Genomic DNA, 17450 nt, shown 5'->3' on the forward strand with positions numbered 1-17450 from the left:
GCCTGAATGTGATATTAGTGTTCATAAATTATTCGAGTTTAATTTAAAATAAAATTGATCTCGAGCTATAATTCGAGCAATTCAAGCTATAGATTGAGTTGTATTCAAGTGCCATAATATTCTATTCAAACAATTAATAATAATTTTAGGCAAAAATATTATGAAGACCCTTGTACTAGGAATCAAATTGCATTTTACTTCATTTTTCTTAAAAATAAATAAATTAGCCCTTATATATTAGATCAAAGAACAAATTTGTATTTTCTATTTCTTTTCTATTGTTAAAACTAACATAATTGAAGAAATAATCAGTTAGTTTGCTATTTGATCTAACTTACATAGACTATTTTACACTTTTTTTAATAGAGGAGACAAAATATAATCCAACTACTAGTACAAAGACTTCCATTGTACTTTTATCTATTTTTATGTTATGAGATTAGGTTTTTTTTTATCTCTATTATGTAAAAAGAGCTTAAGTATGAACGAGTTCAAACTTGGATACAAATGAACTTGCTCGAACATATTGAGTATGAACGAGCTTAAGCTAAACTCGAGCTTATAAGTTAATATTCGAACGAGTTCAAACTGAATTTCAATTTGAGCTCGAGCTTGTCATTATTCAAGTTCGACTCAGTTCAATTACCCTAAAATGATTCAACACGAAACAATAAATTGAATCAAATTCCAAAAAACCTGAGACCCTAAAATTTTAAAACATGATATGAAATTGAAGCAAGTTGTAAATCTCAAATATGAATAATGTTATGTTATTGTGACATTATACATCTAAGCCGCGTTTACAAATCAAAATACCAAACTGCAAGATACGAAAATATCATCAAAAGGGGCAACCAAAATGGAACAACTGCTTTTGGGCTGAAACAATATGTAATATATTAAAGAATGAATTCAATTTTGATGCTCTACTTACAGTCGGAGACTTGTTATAATCTATACAGTGTGATCGGACGAGTCTACTAACTTTTCGTCCTCGTTCGGGATGTCGGTCATGGGAAGTTGAATGCTGGACTTGGAAATTTTATTCCACTCGTTTTCAACTCGAAAGAATATCCATTGGAACCTTCTGAGCATCTCTAAGGCGGTAATGGTGAACACGGTTAAGTAGTTATGGCGGAGATGAGCAGATAATTTGTACGTCCACGTACATCGTAAAATCAAGTTGCTTCCGATAACCCAATAATAAACCTAACGAGTGAACGAAAAAGGCAGTTATGCATGTGAGCTTAGCTACTGATACGACATAGCGGAATTGGAAGAATAATTAATGGCACGTAAATCTTTACCCATTTTTGCCCGTATAACAGATCGGACCACCAAGTTGGCTTGTTGAACTTGAAAATCCTAGTGAAGACACTGAGAAAAAGCAATGCATGCATGATTTAAGTTGATCATTATGGCAACGTGTAGCTCCACGTATCAAATTCGAAATAAACCGAAATTAGATGCAAGAAATGCCAAAGTGATCTCACAAACAAAAGTTATATAAAAGTGCATGTGTCAGGAACAGATATTTCATCGTACCTAAGGTCCCAATCACGAGTTACGTCCCAGTAAAATGAGTAGAGTGAGTTAACAAAACTTGAGATAAGCCAGAGGGGATGATAAACATATGTCCACCTATCAGGTAAGACATGATATTTAAGGGCTGAAAGAAAAATCACGGGGACTGCTGTCGAATATTTTAAAGCTGAAAACCACATGCAAATTGGGTTAAAATATGAGATAAGCCGAGTGTGAACCAGCAAACCGAAGCACTAACAAAGTTAAAAGGGCGTGTTTAACATTGTACAGCTTTCCGGTTCACATTTTCATATCCATGGCTGACTAAATGTAAATTAATAAGAAAATAGTAAACATCGAGGACCCCTACGTATTACCGTTGAAAAGGGTTGTCTTTTCTTTTGTGTCTTTGTACTGCCGCAGACATTGCATTAGCCGCCAAATATAAGGTATAACAAGCACTAATGGAATAGCTACTGAGTGACTACCGCAAATTGAGTCTGCTTCAAACCATGCAATTGTCGCAACCTACATGGCAAGACAAACCTCATTTATTCATCTAAGAAGATCAACAAGCACGGGTTTAATTCGACCTCGTCCAAGCAATTCAATAGCAATATTACGAGGCATTACAGACAAAACATTAAGCACTTGGTTCGACCAGTCGTAATTGACTTACCTGGTTATGAAGCATTCTACAGACTGAACGCTCCAAATCTGAAAATACCTTCACATAATATAGATTACGAGCGTGCATGACAAATCAAGAAATCTGGTAAGATGACATGCAATCTAATAATTACAAGAAATGAAACAAGTTGCTTGCCTTAAAACGAGGTCATTGGTGCATACCTTGGCCATGGAAGTTAGAATATCAGCCAAGAAGAAGTCGGGAAATGAAATTGGCTGTTATACAAAAATTAAACAAGTAAAATACGAGAATGCATGTCAGCCACTGAGAGTAAAGACAAAATACAGCGAAAATGAAAAAAAAAAAGGTCCCCAGAAATACAGCTTGCTAGCTCGTGTACGTATGAAGGAAATAAAACTACACTAGAAACTTGCCTGCAGTGGAAATGCTATCCGCCATAGTGTTTTCAGGAAGAAGTAACGAGAAGACAAATAAAAAATATCGAAAGGGAATACCAAAACTAAAGCAAAAGCGATATACAGGATCACCTGCAATTCATATTAACCAAAAAGAAAAAATCATATACGGATTCGTATATATGCAGAAATTCATTATATGTAATGCCGTGAAAAAAAGGGTAGATATTACACTGGTTGTGATGCAGCTAATGATACTTCTCCATGGGAGTAAAGATAAAGGTATGCTGTCATACTAGTCGGTACTATAATTGTCAACCATGTGCTACACTGCATATATCGAAACATAGAACCGGGAATTAGAAACCGAACACATTTTTGGCAGTGGCACTACGATTTAAGGACGTACCTTCCAGATTTCTCTGTGAGTAAGATGGTTTTGATCGATATCGAATATTTTTACGTAACTAATAGTACTTTGTGAGAAGACCCATAAACACACTCCCCATAACCAAACCATCATTGTCTACAAAATTGCAACATCGAGAAGTAAGATTCAACAAACGTCAAACATCGACGAAACAAACTCGGGGAGTCATTTTAACTAACCACAAGAAGGAGAGGATTATAATATAAGAATGCCTCGTACAAGAACAAGTCTCGCAGGTCTGAGTTCATTCTCATAACCGAATCCCATCCAATCTAATTCAACACAAGAAACATTTTCACAAATTTGCACTATCATCAACGGCATCGTAGCTAAATTGTATAATACTAATTACTAACCTTGCAACAACTGAAACCCCAGACTAAGAACAATGTTACCTGAAAATTCAATGCCAGTTCTAAAAAAGTTCATCATTTTTCCTTTTGGAATAAATATCAAAACCAAATGGTTTGATTCAAGTTTCACAAATTACTAACAACGTTAACGAATTAGCACTATTTTAAGTTGATACACAAACAATTATATTAATCCAATATGAAATAAAATGTATACAATTGAATCAAAATCAAAGTTTTATGTATACATATGAACCGCAAGTCATCTTTTATATGTATAATTGTACCAAATCAAATTTCATGTACCAAATTGTGGAATTCAACAAACCTGAAATCTCCGTATAAAAATGGGAGAAGGCATCATAGCTGCTGCTGTGTGGGTAAGTGAATTAGTAGTACCTTTCATATCACCCAACACCATGGGAAAAACATAACTTTCTTGACCGCTATTACCCGGTTCACCAGCCCCTACAAAAAAAAGTTACAATTTTTTTTGGATAAATTCAAATAAAAGGTTAAACCCATTAAAGAAAAAGATGAAAAGGGTTGAATTTTGAACTTACCGAGGCCGGAAAAAGCAGATTTTCCAGTGGGTTTTCGAAGATGATGACTTTCGAACATGGTGAAATTCAATTACATCCTGCAAACAGTAAAATTCGAGTTTAATTTTCTTACCCCCAAACAAGAAGTACTTTAAAAGAGTGAGATTTGATGAATTTTTACAATTAACACGAACTAGTAGTAGAATCAAAGCTCAAAGTAACAAGCTTTTGAGATTGTGGATGATTTGATTAGATCCGGAATGATTGAAGAACGACATTAACAGATAGTATTATTTAGAGAAAGGAGAGATGAGATGTTCCATTTTCACCTCAGCAGGTTGTCAGTGCCAAAATTGCTTGATTATACTCACTAACTATCAGCATGTTTTTGTTTTCGTCACTTAAAGTTTAAAATTTTTTATTTTAGTCATTAATCTTTTCAAATTTTAATATTTATTAAATCACTAATGGAATGCTGACATTGCCATTTTTCATTCGTATAATACTATATTTAGCCCTCCAATTTTTTCAATAAATTTAACTATCAACTTTATTAATTTAGTCTTGATTCTTTAACATTCAAAAATAATTTTTTTAAAAATCGTTACAAATAAAAAAAATATTTAAAGATTTTTTCGATAAAAATAAATATAATTTTATAAAAGTACATACAAAATTATAAAAATATTTATAAATAAATGAATTTTTATTTTATTATTTTCTAACATAACATTTATTTATTAAAACAACGATTTTATAAATAAAATAGTTTAAGGAAAAATGAAAAAGACTTAGTAGATTAAACGTTTTCCTTTTTATCAACATTAATGATCACCATGTTCAGGTTGGGTTAAAAATTACAACCTGAGGTCGAAAAGGATAAGAATCAATATTTTTAGGTTGTTGTCTAAAACAAGTTTGTCGCATTTGAGGTTGTGCTTGAAGATCGATATGATTGGGAATATATATGTGAGTGTAATGACCTGATAGTTAGGGATGTTGGAAAGCATATTTTTGGGACTCCGTTCCTATGAGTCGGACTCATAAATATTTTTAACAAATATTTACGAAGTTAGTCTAGTAGCGATTAAACTTTGGATAGGTAATAATCATGAATCAGGAGTTATTAAGCCTTAAGGACTAAATCGCGTTAAAGTTAAAAGTTGAATTATAGATTAAAATAAACTAAAAGGGACTAAAGTAGAAATTACACTTTTGTTCTTTTAAAGTGGACGGTATTAATGATAAATATGTAAATATATATATGTTAACTATTATATATATATATGCTATAATGAATAAATATATATTATAAAACTTAATGTATATGTATATTATATAATAATTATTAAAAAAAAAAGAAAGAAAGTGGGAAAACATGCAAACAAATTAGAAAAGAAACAAAAAAGAAAAGAAAGAGAGAAAGAAGGAGAGACCAACGGCAAAGTTAGGGAATTTTAACTTTTCAAACTTCAATTTTTAGTCTATTTTCTTGTAAATTTTATGTTTTTTGAATCCTGGTACTTAGAGCTATCCGACTCATATTGTAATTTTTAGTATTGCTTAAGGTTTTAAATGTTGTTATGAATAGTTTAAATACTAGGGGTTAAATTGATAGATTTTTAAGTTAGAAGTGAAAAAGGATCAAATTGTAGAATTAATTATTGATTTTGAGCAATATGGGCTAAATTGAGAAAAAAAATTAAAATTAAGGGGTAGAATCAAAAATAGGGAGTTAAATTTAGCTTAGAGTGAAATTAATATAAAAATTTGAGATTAAATATGAAGATTAAAATTAGTCTCGGTTTAGGGACTCAATTGAGAATTTAGCAAAATATGTTATAAAAATTGAAATTATTGTTAATTTTGTTGTGTAATATTAATCTATTGTAATTATTTTATTTCATAGTGAACGTTGTCCTGGAATCCTCAAGTAAGAAGGGGAAAGACAAGGTCGAGCCAAGTAACTTGGAATATACGGTTTGTGTTTATATAATTCGAATTAAATATTAGATTGTTGCATATATAATTGTTTGCATATGATAAGCATTTGAGGTGGATACTTTGGTACTTTGGGATTGAATTAAATTCATAATTGAAATAAACTGAATTGATTTTGTATATGATGAAATATATTGATTATGAATATTGAATTGAATATATATGGTATTGTGTATTTATGAAATTGAGACATTAGTTGTATTGAAAAGTGAAATGAAACCATATTAACTATTTCTGTAACAACCCAAACCCGACCTAGACGTTATGGCTGAATCTGGCAATGTCACATGGAGAGTGTTTAAAAACGAGTTGTCAAATAAAACTGTTCCAGTTATTACCTTTTTATTTAGTCCAGGAAAAATGTGTACCAATTGGTTTGCCTTAATCGCATCTTTTATGTGCGAGCTTTTTGAAACCAGAGCACTTAAGAAAAACTGATACCATCTCCAAAAACCTTAGTTTTTAGGAAAAATCTTAGTTTTTAGGAAAAACCTTAGTTTTTATCATGCTTGTCAAAAACAAATCATCGACAGTTTAAAAGCCAATTTGAACCAAAAAGTCCAAGTCCAAAAATTACATCATAAACCTCAAATAAATAACCAAATTAGAAAAGCGGCGGAAATCAATCTTAGATTTTATGTGTGGCCACTGTCGAGTCCTCCACTGCACTTATCCCTCAAGTCCGGGGATTACCTACACAGGTTAAACAGAAAATGAGTGAGTTTTCGCAAATTTAGTGTGTAATACCCACAAAAATCACACATACAGAATACACATTAGGTGTCATAAATAAACGGTCTAGGGCCAGAACCCTTTTCAGAATCAGTTAGGGCCTTAGCCCATCAGATACAGAATCAGATACAACTTAGGGCCTTAGTCATGTCAGATACAATATGTAGATAGAATACCAAAATCCTACCCTTCAGCCTCTATACACCATCTCCGTCCAACCCTACACACCGTGTGGAGATAAAATCGACCCACCTATCCCTATACACCATATTGTACTGAAATGTGGCACATAATCAGATAATTACAACTGAACTGCCAGATAACAGGCTTAAAAGCCTTTCAGAATACTTCCTCTATATAACATAATCCAAACCCTGATACAATGCAACATGCAAAAATGACATGCTAATATGCAATTTATTAGATCACACATTCAGTTCAGATATCGCAGTTCATGCTCGTTACAAAAATCAGACAGTCAGAATACTCAATGAGGGGTCTAGGTGGCGCTTACCGACCCTACAATAGGTCCACAGTCGACTTGGGCGACCCGTGCAACCTTATAGATCATTTTAGAAAAATAGGCTCATACGCCCATGTGGCCTGCCCGTGTGGGCCTACACGCCCATGTGGCCCACACGGCCCAAATTGACCTTGGCCGTGAAGATCACAAGGTCTGGTCCAGAATCCCACACGCCCGTGTGGCCCACATGGCCCAAAAGGTCGAGCCTGTATATCGCACGCGGCCTTGCTCGGCCATCACACGGCTGTGTACTGCCACACGGCCTACCACACGAGCGTCCACACGCCAGTGTGGCATCGATAATTTTATGTTTCAACTTTCGCTAATTTTTGTTTCCTGTGTTTTCGGGTACACACCTGTTACAATTTTGCTACAAAACCACTTCCAAGGCCCGAAAACCTAATAAAGAATCATGCAACACCAGTTTAGCAGTCTTATTAACAAATTTTTGACAATAGCTTAACTACCGTAACTCGACTTACCACCGACAAAACCCTCTGTTGACACCGTTAAAATAAGAAATACGAGATTCACTGCTCAGAGCCCCTCTACGCCAGTAATTGGAGAAGAACATTACTAATCAATTGATAAGGATTCCATGACAGAAAAGGAGAGAGCGAAACTTACCGAACCCGCGCGAGTGCTAATCAGTGTTGCAAAAATAAAGAGAACAAAAGGATTAGGAAAAACGAAGAAGAAGGAAATGAGAACTCAAAGGAATTTCGGCAAGGGGGAAAGGAAGAAGAATAGATGGCAGAATTTGGAAAAGAAAAGCCAAAATTCGAAAATGGGAAAAATAAAATAAAACGTTTGATAACTCCCCACTAATTCACATCCTAACCACCCACTCTCATTTTTTCAATATAATCGAAACTCTTCCATTTGAACGAACCAAAAATATAAAAACACCCACTTGGTAATGCAGGGATTCAATCACAGGACCTCCAACACTCCATTTAACCACTAAACTAGCAGGCCCATTCTGATATAAACTTATCAATAATTAAACATAAGCCTATTAAGTAAGGTTAAGGCTTTATTCAAAAAAAACCCCAAAATTCAACTCAAGTAAGACTTAAACTTGGGACCTCTCACACACACCCAAAACACTTAACCATTGAAGCAGATACACACTTGTGTCACAATCTAATAGAACATAAATAAGCAAGTTTTGGGGCGTTACAGTTTTAGGCTGAGTTGGATATAGATGGCATGTCATAGGATAGGAAGAGTTCAGATATTTCTTTGACTTCGAGTCGATGAGGCACTGGGTGCCAATTTGCTTTGGTTTAACCAATGAGACACTGGGTGTCAATTTATATAGCGCTGGGAATAGCGATTACTTCAGATTTATCTGATTAGGCACTGGGTGCCAAACTGGTGTGTTGGTTGGATCCATGTACTCGTTTGAGTCCGAGTCATGTTAATAGGGGAAATTAAATAATAAATTTATGTGTTCGATATTGAGATAGAAAAAAAATGTGAAATGAATATGAGACGAGAAATGAAATATGAAATGATGAAATGAGATATGAATTGTGAAATAAAATCTAGTATTAAACAAAGAGTTGGATCGTGCCATTACATGAATTGAGACTAACAAATGCTATATGAAATGTCATTGATATGTGCTTGAGTATATAGGATGTAGTGGATGTATTAAAGAATAGGTAAATTTGTATTATTGATTTGAATCATAAGTGCATAAACATTCTTGTTGCGTTCTCATATATTGATTATTTATGTCAAGTTAAATTGTTCGGATTATAGAAATATCACTGAGTTATACTCAGTGTGCGGTTTTGTTTTCAGTGCGCAGGTTAGGTACTTATCTTTTGATCGTCGACTTAGCACCCAACAATGAATCCCGGACTCAAGTGTGGTGATGTTCTAAATTGTAATGGCATATACCTAGGAAGTCCTTGGTTTGATGTTGTTGATATTTGATAAAATAAAAAGAAAATAAATGATAGTAATTTATATATATGATGGTGATTGAAGTTGTGATTTGGTATGTTACATAGTTTGATGTGATGGTATGTTTTTGGTTTAAAGCTTGATAGACTAAATAGCTAAATATTAGTTCTATATAGGTAATTTGATATGGATGGAAGTCTTGAATAAATGATGCCCTGTTGATGTGTTTCAAAGTTATAAAATATGATATCAATGAGGGTTCATTGGTTAGGCACTTAAGATGGTTGTTTTGGTATGAATTGAATATGTTTAATTACTTTTTGGATAGGTTATGTGACAGCCCTAAAGTGACCCTAGTCGGAAAGCGGTTTCGGGACCGCTAAACCGAGTCACCAAATTATTTGGATGTGATATTTATGGTATAAAATATGTGAATATGAATGTGCGAAAATCTTAAGCTTCGATTTAGTAAATTGCATGTGAATTTAGTCAAAAGGACTTGTGTGACACTTTTGAAATGTGATAGGCTAATCTACAAGGATCTAATAGTGCATGTAAACAAAAGGAGGACTTGCATGTCAAATTCCCCTTTTAATTGCTAGTGGCTGGCCATGACAAAGGATGATGGGCAAAACATGTTATAGACATGTTTTGTTGGTGCATCATGGGTGGAAAAATAAATTAAAGAGCATGGGCAAAGAAAAAAAAATGGTCTCATCCATGCTCCCCTCCCCTTGCCGTGAATGGAAAAAAGAAAACAAAAAAGAAAAAAATGTTCATCCTTTGATTCATCTTTTGGCGAAAATTTGAAGGAAAAAGGGAAGAAGGAGTGAAGCATTCGGCTATCCTAGGTCACTATTAAGGTAAGTTTGATGTTTTGCCATGAGATTCATGTATATTTTAGTAGTTAGCTTGAGTTCTAACTAGCCATGGTTCCAATCCTTACTATGTCATGGAGATGATATTCGCTAAGGTAAGATTGTGTTGATATAATTTGCATGCTAAAAGTGAAGCTTTGTAATGGTGCATGTGATGGTGTATTGATGATGAATGTGTTATGGAAAGAAATCGGTCTTCCTAAGAATATATTTGTGAATGTTTATATTAGTAATAGCCGAAATTAAAGAGGTTTGATGTCTTGAACAAATGTTGATTATATGATTCAAAATGAGATATGTCAATGATGAAGTATAATCGGCCATGGAGGTAGCTCATTTTGGAAGTGTGATTGTGGTATATTTTCTTTGTGATTGATTATAAAAAAATTTGGCTTAAGTGAGGTAATTGGTAAAAGATGTGTTTATGATGTAATACATATGTTCTCATAAGCTAAGTTATGTATATGTGATATCTTGCATATTGGTTGTTATGGTAAGGTTTGAGATATTGACGTATGAATATGTTTTGTTTGTGGCTCGGCAACTAATGGTTAAGTTGTTAAGTTACATGCTTGAGTAGTAAATATGTTAAGAATGGTTCTAAAATGTATATGGATGACGTGTGATGGTGTTTGATTGGGAAGTAAATTGTTTGATTTAGCTCAAGAGCCTAGAGGATCAAAGTCGGATAAGGGAAAAGAGGAAGTAAACGAATAGCCGTGGATATCTAGTCGTCGACCACTTTCGAGGTAAGTTTTAAGCGATAAATCGTTGAGTAAATTCAATCATAATAGGGCATAATGAGTTGATTTGATAAGATATGATGTGGCCATGATATGTCTTAAACCCAAATGGTAAGTTCATAAGTGTTTGGACTTGGAAATTTAAGAGCAAATTGTAATAAATTGCTTGGACAGCAGCAGTAAGGTGATTTTAGAAAATCACTATAAATTGTTGGTGTGGAATTATAGGCTGAATAAAATATGTAATCAAATCTTAGTTGGTCTAGTTTCTTATCAAAGAGACCGTGGAAGCAAAGAAATTTCCTATAAAGAGATATTTAATGTTGTGCGGGACAGTGTCGGAATGACTCGAAATCCCTGTTCTGTTTTTGGAAAATCATTATAATTCGTACAAAAATGGTTATGAGATAAGATTTATATGCTTAGACTCCTTAATGAGTCTAGTTTCAAATGGAGTCAAATAGAACACATTATGAATTCTGTACAATGAAAAATTTGATTCGTAATGAAGAGTGGTCAGATTAGTCAAACAGTGAAACAGGGGAAACTTTAAGAAAAATCTGGTATTGATTGGCCAAACCTAAAATTCTGAAAATTTTATGGGTAGAAGATACATGAGTCTACATTCGGGGAAAATTAACGGCAATTGATTTTGAGTTTTGTAGCTCCAGTTATAAACAACTTAGTGACTATTGGTCAGAAAAACTGCTTGTAGTGAATATGTGATTTTGTTGTAAACTTTAATGAAACTATTTGACTTGCTTATAAGCTATTGCTGAAATTGATGTACAAGAAAAATATGAAAAATGTATGATATACATATATGTGTGATAAGGCCGAATGGCCAATGCGATGAATGTGAAAGTGTATGTATATGTGATAAGGCCTAATGGCCGATGTGATGAATGTGAAAGTGTATGTATATGTGATGAGGCCTAATGGCCGATGTGGTGAATGTGAAAGTGTATGTATATGTGATAAGGCCTAATGGCCGATGTGGTGAATGTGAAAGTGTATGTATATGTGATAAGGCCTAATGGCTAATGTAAAATATATGTGTGATATGCATATGTGGTAAAGCCGAATGGCTAATGTGAATGTTGTAACATGTGATTAAATGTACATGAAACTTGGAATATGTTCCGGGTGAGACCGATGACTACGTGTGGAGATTATGACCGGGTAAGACCCGATGACTACGTGTGGAGATTATGTCCGGGTAAGACTTCTTTTATAAGAATTGCTTATAAAAAAATACGTAATGTGAAAGGTTAAACAGGTATGTACTCCAAGCTTATATGTGAGCTTGATTTAAACTAAACCATAAGGTAGTTATGTGATGTATACGAGAGCAATCTATGAGACTATTCCTATGATTATGATGAGATGTGCATATTTGGATAAAGGGGTGGTATGCCCGAAGGAAGAGTGAAATAAAAATACGAACAACTATGTTATAACTTGATTGTTATCTGTTGACACTGCTTGAAACTTACTAAGCATTGTAATGCTTACTCCGTGTACTTTGTTTCCTCTGTTTTATAGATCTCATTTGGAAGCTACAGGCTCGGGGATCGTCAAGAACTAGTCACACTATCACTATCCACTGTTTGGTACTGCTATGTTTTGGAATATCTTATGGCATGTATAGAATAGACTAGTAGTGAGAGGATATCTTGGTTAATGTATAGGACTACCCTTTTGGTGTAGGTCATGTACCCTTCGGTTTTGTGTAAATTCGGATAGCCATGAGAAAATGGCTTAGATATACTTTGATCATAGCATTATAATCGTTGTATGTTGTTTGTCAAGAGGTATGGAAATGTTGGTAACGGTTAGCCATGGGAATGGTCATTCATGATCACTTTTGGTATATGTATGACAAACTCTAGTTGATCCATGGAGGATCATGAAATAGGTAAAGTTTACCTTAAAAATAGATGCTGGTAGCAGCAGTGACGTGAATGTGAAAAATCACTAAAAATAGTAGAAAGGGAATTAAATAGTGAATAAATTATGTAGTCGAACCTTGATGAATCTATTTTCGTATGAAAGTAACGAAACAATCATATGAACAGTATGTTAAGAGATATTTAAGTTTTCGTGAGACAGGGCCAGAACGGTTTCTGGATTCCCTGTGTCGACTTTGGAAATTCATTGTAAATTATCTAGAGATAATTAGGAGTCATGCCATATATGTATAGATTCCTCTTTGAGTCTAGTTTCTATAGAAACAAACGGCATCAGTATTGAAGCCCTGTACAGGGAGATATCCAATTTGTAACGCACGAAGGTCAGTGTAGTCGATCCCTGCAACAGGGGAGAATTTAACTAATAAACTGTACTAATTGGCCTGACCAATAATTCTAGAAAAAAATTTGTAGATGCATATATGAGTCTAGTTTCAGGGAAAAATTATGAAATTGGTTTTCGAGTTTTGGAACTCAAGATATGATTTTTAAAGTGATAGTGACGCAGTTAGCTAGCTGCCTGGAAAATTTTTAAAATGGACTGTGAAAGTGAATGGTTTAAGCCGTTAACCCCTCGTGTCTGATTCCGGCAGTGGACTCGGGTACGGGGTGTTACAGGTTGAATAGCTAGTGAAATGGTTGGTCAGTGCCTAAGCAATCACAATTTAGTAAACTTGAGTTTTAAGGTACATTTAGTTGCACACGGCCTAGGACACGGTCGTGTGTCACACATGGGTAGCACACACGAGCATGTGCCCTAAACGTGTAGAATAATTGCATAAATATAGTTTTCACATGGGCTAGGACACGACCGTGTGTCTTAAGTCAGTGAGTTACACGGGCAAGGGCACAGGCTAGGACACTACCGTGTGTCCTAACTTCGAAAGTCACACAGCTTGAGGTTTTCCACACGATCGTGTGTCCCCTATTTCTAGGTATTTTGAGATTTCACCCTAAACTTCTAAAATTATTTCAAATTAACCCCTGTTAGTTCATAAATCATTTTTAGAGACCTATAAACTTGTATTTAGGACTGTATGGATAATTTTTACTATGATTTGAACGGAATAGCCTGCATTTTATTTATGATTGATTAATTGATTGAATTATTAGTAATGCTCGTGATTTTAATCCATTGATGGAGAGGGGTTAAGGGTGTTACAGTGAGGATAAGGTCTTGGAGACCCAATAGGTAGAAGGTCATGCCGGCAACTCCACAATTGATTCCTAATTTGATGGCATGACGATGGAGGATGTGAAAAATCAAGGAGTTCAGATTAAAGATTATTTGTGTCGGTGGTTGTGGACAAAGAATGAGCCTAACTCTCTGAAAATTTGGCAAGGGCTAAGGAATAAAGCTAAATGTATAATAAATGAATTATTATTTATAAAATAAAATAAAAGTTTGAATCTAGTTCAAGTATTGTTTATGATTTTTTTAAAATGTTTATAAAGTTATTATTTAAATAAATAAATTTCATGTTAAAAAATTGAAAAATGAGTATTCATTTATTTATGTGTTTTTTATAAAATCTTATGTATTTTTATCAAAAATTGAAAAATGAAATATTTGTTATTTTTAAATTTTAAATTTTAAGAATCAAGACTAAATTGACATAATATGGAAAGTTGAGGTTAAATTTGGTCAATTTTTAGAATTAGACCAAATGGATGAATCTATAAACATTTGAAGGCTAAATGTTAATAAGCCAATGAAAATATGGCTACATCAGCACTCCATTAGTTATTTAATGGATAAGTGGTAAAAATATTAAATTTCAATAACAATATTAACTAAAATATAATTTTTTTTTGAATAAAATTGGATCTTTATTCTCCTCAGGCCAAAAAACAAAACAAAACAAACAAAAATAAAACTAAACCAAAACAAGAGAAAGTTGTCCAGAACAAAACCAAAAGCAGACAGAAACACAAAATAAAATCAGCCCAAGGTAAAATCAGCCTAAACCATCAAAGACTCAGCAGACGAATTTTGAAAGTAACGACACCGCCTAGGAAATAACACATGTTCATAATTATCATCCGTCACTTTCATCCATTAGCAGCAGTCTGAATTCACCTACTCTCTGGAAACACGCTTCACTTCTTGAAAATTTCAAACGTTAGCTTTCTTCAAAAGCACTTCCTATTTATTCTTCAACAATCTGGCCCCTCATCTCTCTCAAGTGCTCCGTCCACATCTGCTCCTCATCCGCCATGGCCTCGGCCCCAAAAGGAACCCTATTCATCAGATAAGTAGTGTCTCCCTTTTTGAGTCGTTCAGTCGCGATAATAGAAATTTTTGAACTTAGGTGAACACTTAATAATAGTTGGGTCACTATATATACATTTTATCCAATAATTTTTACGGCAACTTCCAAATTTAGTAGGCATTAATTGGTGTTTTGGTCTAAACTTTAAAAGTTATGATATGGTCACTAATGTTATCAATTTGTTATATTTTGGTCATTAAGTTGTTAACCATCATTAACAGTGTAACAACGAGTTGACGTGACATGTTATATCAACACTTTAGATGGAAATTTTAGGTCAAATTGCTCAGTAACCAAAATAGAACAAATCGATAATGTGTGTGATGATATTATAACTTTCTAAAGGCATATTAAATTTAAGGGAAGGAGATAAACATTTGGTTAAATTATGTTATTAGTACTTGTACTTTACGAAAGTTGTGGATTTAGTCCCTATGCTTTAATTTGATTAATTTTAGTTCTTATACTTTTTGAATTGGTCAATTTTAGTCCCTATAATTTTCAAAATTTGAAATTCCAATCTTGACCCAAACAATAACAGTTAAATTTATTTGGTTAAATTCAATTACTAGTCCCATTTTATGTGTAATGACCCGATTTTAGCCGGTGTTGAAAAATGTGGTTTCAAAACCCAATTCTATAAATTGAGTTTGTGAAATTATAAATAGAGGGATTTAAGTATTTAGTATGAAAATATTTAGAGGGCGGTCAAGTAATTAGATTGAGAAAATCACCAATTATAGTACAAAGACTAAATTGTAAAAGTATAATCGCTATTAAGTTTTAATTTAAAAAATGCTTGAGGACTTAATAAGTAATTAATATAAGGGCTTTGGATTAAATAAACCATTAATAATGCATGTTAATATCTAGTTAATTAGTAAGCCATCATATTCCTTTAACTAACAATTAAGGTATTCATTAATCTATAACTTATTAGATTAATTAAACTAATTAATCTACTAATTATAAGTATAAAATTACTGAGATTTTCCAAATTAATTTTTCAAGAAAATTTTGTAATCAAATTCTCTAATTGAATAATTCACACGACTGGCTAATTTAATCCTGCATCGAATAAATCGATTCAATTAAATTATTTCCAAAGTCATAGAATTTTCTTCTGATTCAAATATAGTCCGATCAAGCTTTTGTGGAGTTAGCGAATGGATCAACCAGACATATATAATTAGGCTCGAGCAATTGCAATTATATTCAGAAGCATCGTTCCAATAATTCACAATTTACTTAATCATGGAGTCAATCCACAATAAGTACCATTATTGAAAACTCCTTCTTGTTTACTCTTTACGAAAGCAATTCATCCAACTGTTTTGTCGAATGACCTCGTCATGTGTGTGTTACCTTCATATGATATCTTTGATTCCTTTTACTTAAATTCGACCACTTAATACAATCCTATTTTATCTCATTATCACGATTGTATCTTCTTAATGATTAATATGATCATTGTCAACTAATGACTGTGATAAATTACTCGTTCGAAAACAAGCAAACCCATGGCTACATTCCATTTTTATCAATCCGCATAATGGCAATGAGAGAATATCGCTAACTCTTTAATCGAGCTATGAATTATATTGTTGCTAGTAAAGTCATGTCATACACAAGTCATGAACCCAACATACTGGCTATGAATTATATTGTTGCTAGTAAAGTCATGTCATACACAAGTCATGAACCTAACATACTGGCTATCGGCTTGATCATCTTTAGAGTATAAGCCTATACTTATATAAAAGCACATGAGTTATATACGCATGGTCAACGACAGACTCAGAATTTAGGTAAGTCACAACATGAACGTCACATGTGAATTAATTCACAAATGGATTAAGAACTAATTCAACTTAGGTCCAATCCAATTATCACTCTTCCAATGAGTACATCTATATTTCTACCCGTGGAGTCAACCGCTCCCATAGCCAAGACTAGCCATCTCCCTAATAGGAATTGTAGACGATATAATAATCCTTCTATGTATTTGAATCAAATGCTCACTTTGATTATTTTACGAGATTGTTGACTCATTTAGATTATCTACTGAAGTAAGTTTTCTTTCTCGCAATGTAAACGTTCTTACAGTGCCACTTATCATCAGCTTGAACTTAGACAATCAATGAGTTAACATTTGATTGTCACAATTTCGCTATGTATGCAAAACATGAAAGACAAAAACACAAAAGATATAACAGTGAAATGTGAAATTAACTTTATTTATTCATCGTTCAAATATATAGAAAACAGTTACATGTTTATTACAATATGGATACATTTCCCAACATGTGATTGATATGGTTATACTAAATGAATGCAAATATTAATAGGTAGCTTATGATTACATGTATGAAGGCACAATCATAAGACATGAGACAAGAATGATTATTGTATTCTAGATAGTTATAATTTACATGATAGATGTGTACGATATTTAAGTTATGTTTGATCCATTTTGTTATCAAATCATGTTAGCACCAATGAGCCCTATTGCTTAGC

At 33.4% G+C, this 17450-nt stretch overlaps 1 protein-coding gene across 3 annotated transcripts; it reads right to left on the minus strand.

Moving 5' to 3' along the window:
- Positions 1-710: 710 nt before the first annotated feature.
- Positions 711-4287, minus strand: LOC108458356 (uncharacterized). Of its 3 annotated transcripts, XM_017757716.2 has the most exons (14): positions 4078-4287; positions 3918-3994; positions 3683-3822; positions 3358-3396; positions 3181-3273; positions 2981-3097; positions 2806-2901; positions 2590-2703; positions 2377-2430; positions 2204-2251; positions 1902-2052; positions 1546-1711; positions 1308-1377; positions 711-1209 (listed from the first exon to the last, which is right to left on the minus strand). In XM_017757716.2, the coding sequence occupies exons 2-14, from the start codon at positions 3973-3975 to the stop codon at positions 955-957; spliced, it is 1401 nt and encodes a 466-aa protein (XP_017613205.1). In that variant the 5' UTR covers positions 3976-3994; positions 4078-4287; the 3' UTR covers positions 711-954. The 3 variants fall into 3 exon arrangements, with proteins under 3 accessions (XP_017613205.1, XP_052879232.1, XP_017613206.1); XM_053023272.1 differs by lacking the exon at positions 3181-3273; XM_017757717.2 differs by lacking the exons at positions 3181-3273; positions 3358-3396.
- Between the last annotated feature and the right edge of the window lie 13163 nt (positions 4288-17450).

This window comes from Gossypium arboreum, chromosome 12 (genome assembly GCF_025698485.1).
Source record: "Gossypium arboreum isolate Shixiya-1 chromosome 12, ASM2569848v2, whole genome shotgun sequence".
In the NCBI taxonomy this organism is placed as follows: Eukaryota; Viridiplantae; Streptophyta; class Magnoliopsida; order Malvales; family Malvaceae; genus Gossypium; species Gossypium arboreum.

What these genes read in the sequence shown, in the direction of transcription:
- LOC108458356 (XM_017757716.2), bottom strand. Translation starts at nt 3,975, where the DNA reads ATGTTCGAAAGTCATCATCTTCGAAAACCCACTGGAAAATCTGCTTTT. An exon ending in TTTTTATACGGAGATTTCAG is followed by an intron (nt 3,397 to 3,682) that starts GTTTGTTGAATT and finishes TTGAATTTTCAG; the next exon opens with GTAACATTGTTCTTAGTCTG. An exon ending in AAAGACAACCCTTTTCAACG is followed by an intron (nt 1,712 to 1,901) that starts GTAATACGTAGG and finishes TGTGGTTTTCAG; the next exon opens with CTTTAAAATATTCGACAGCA.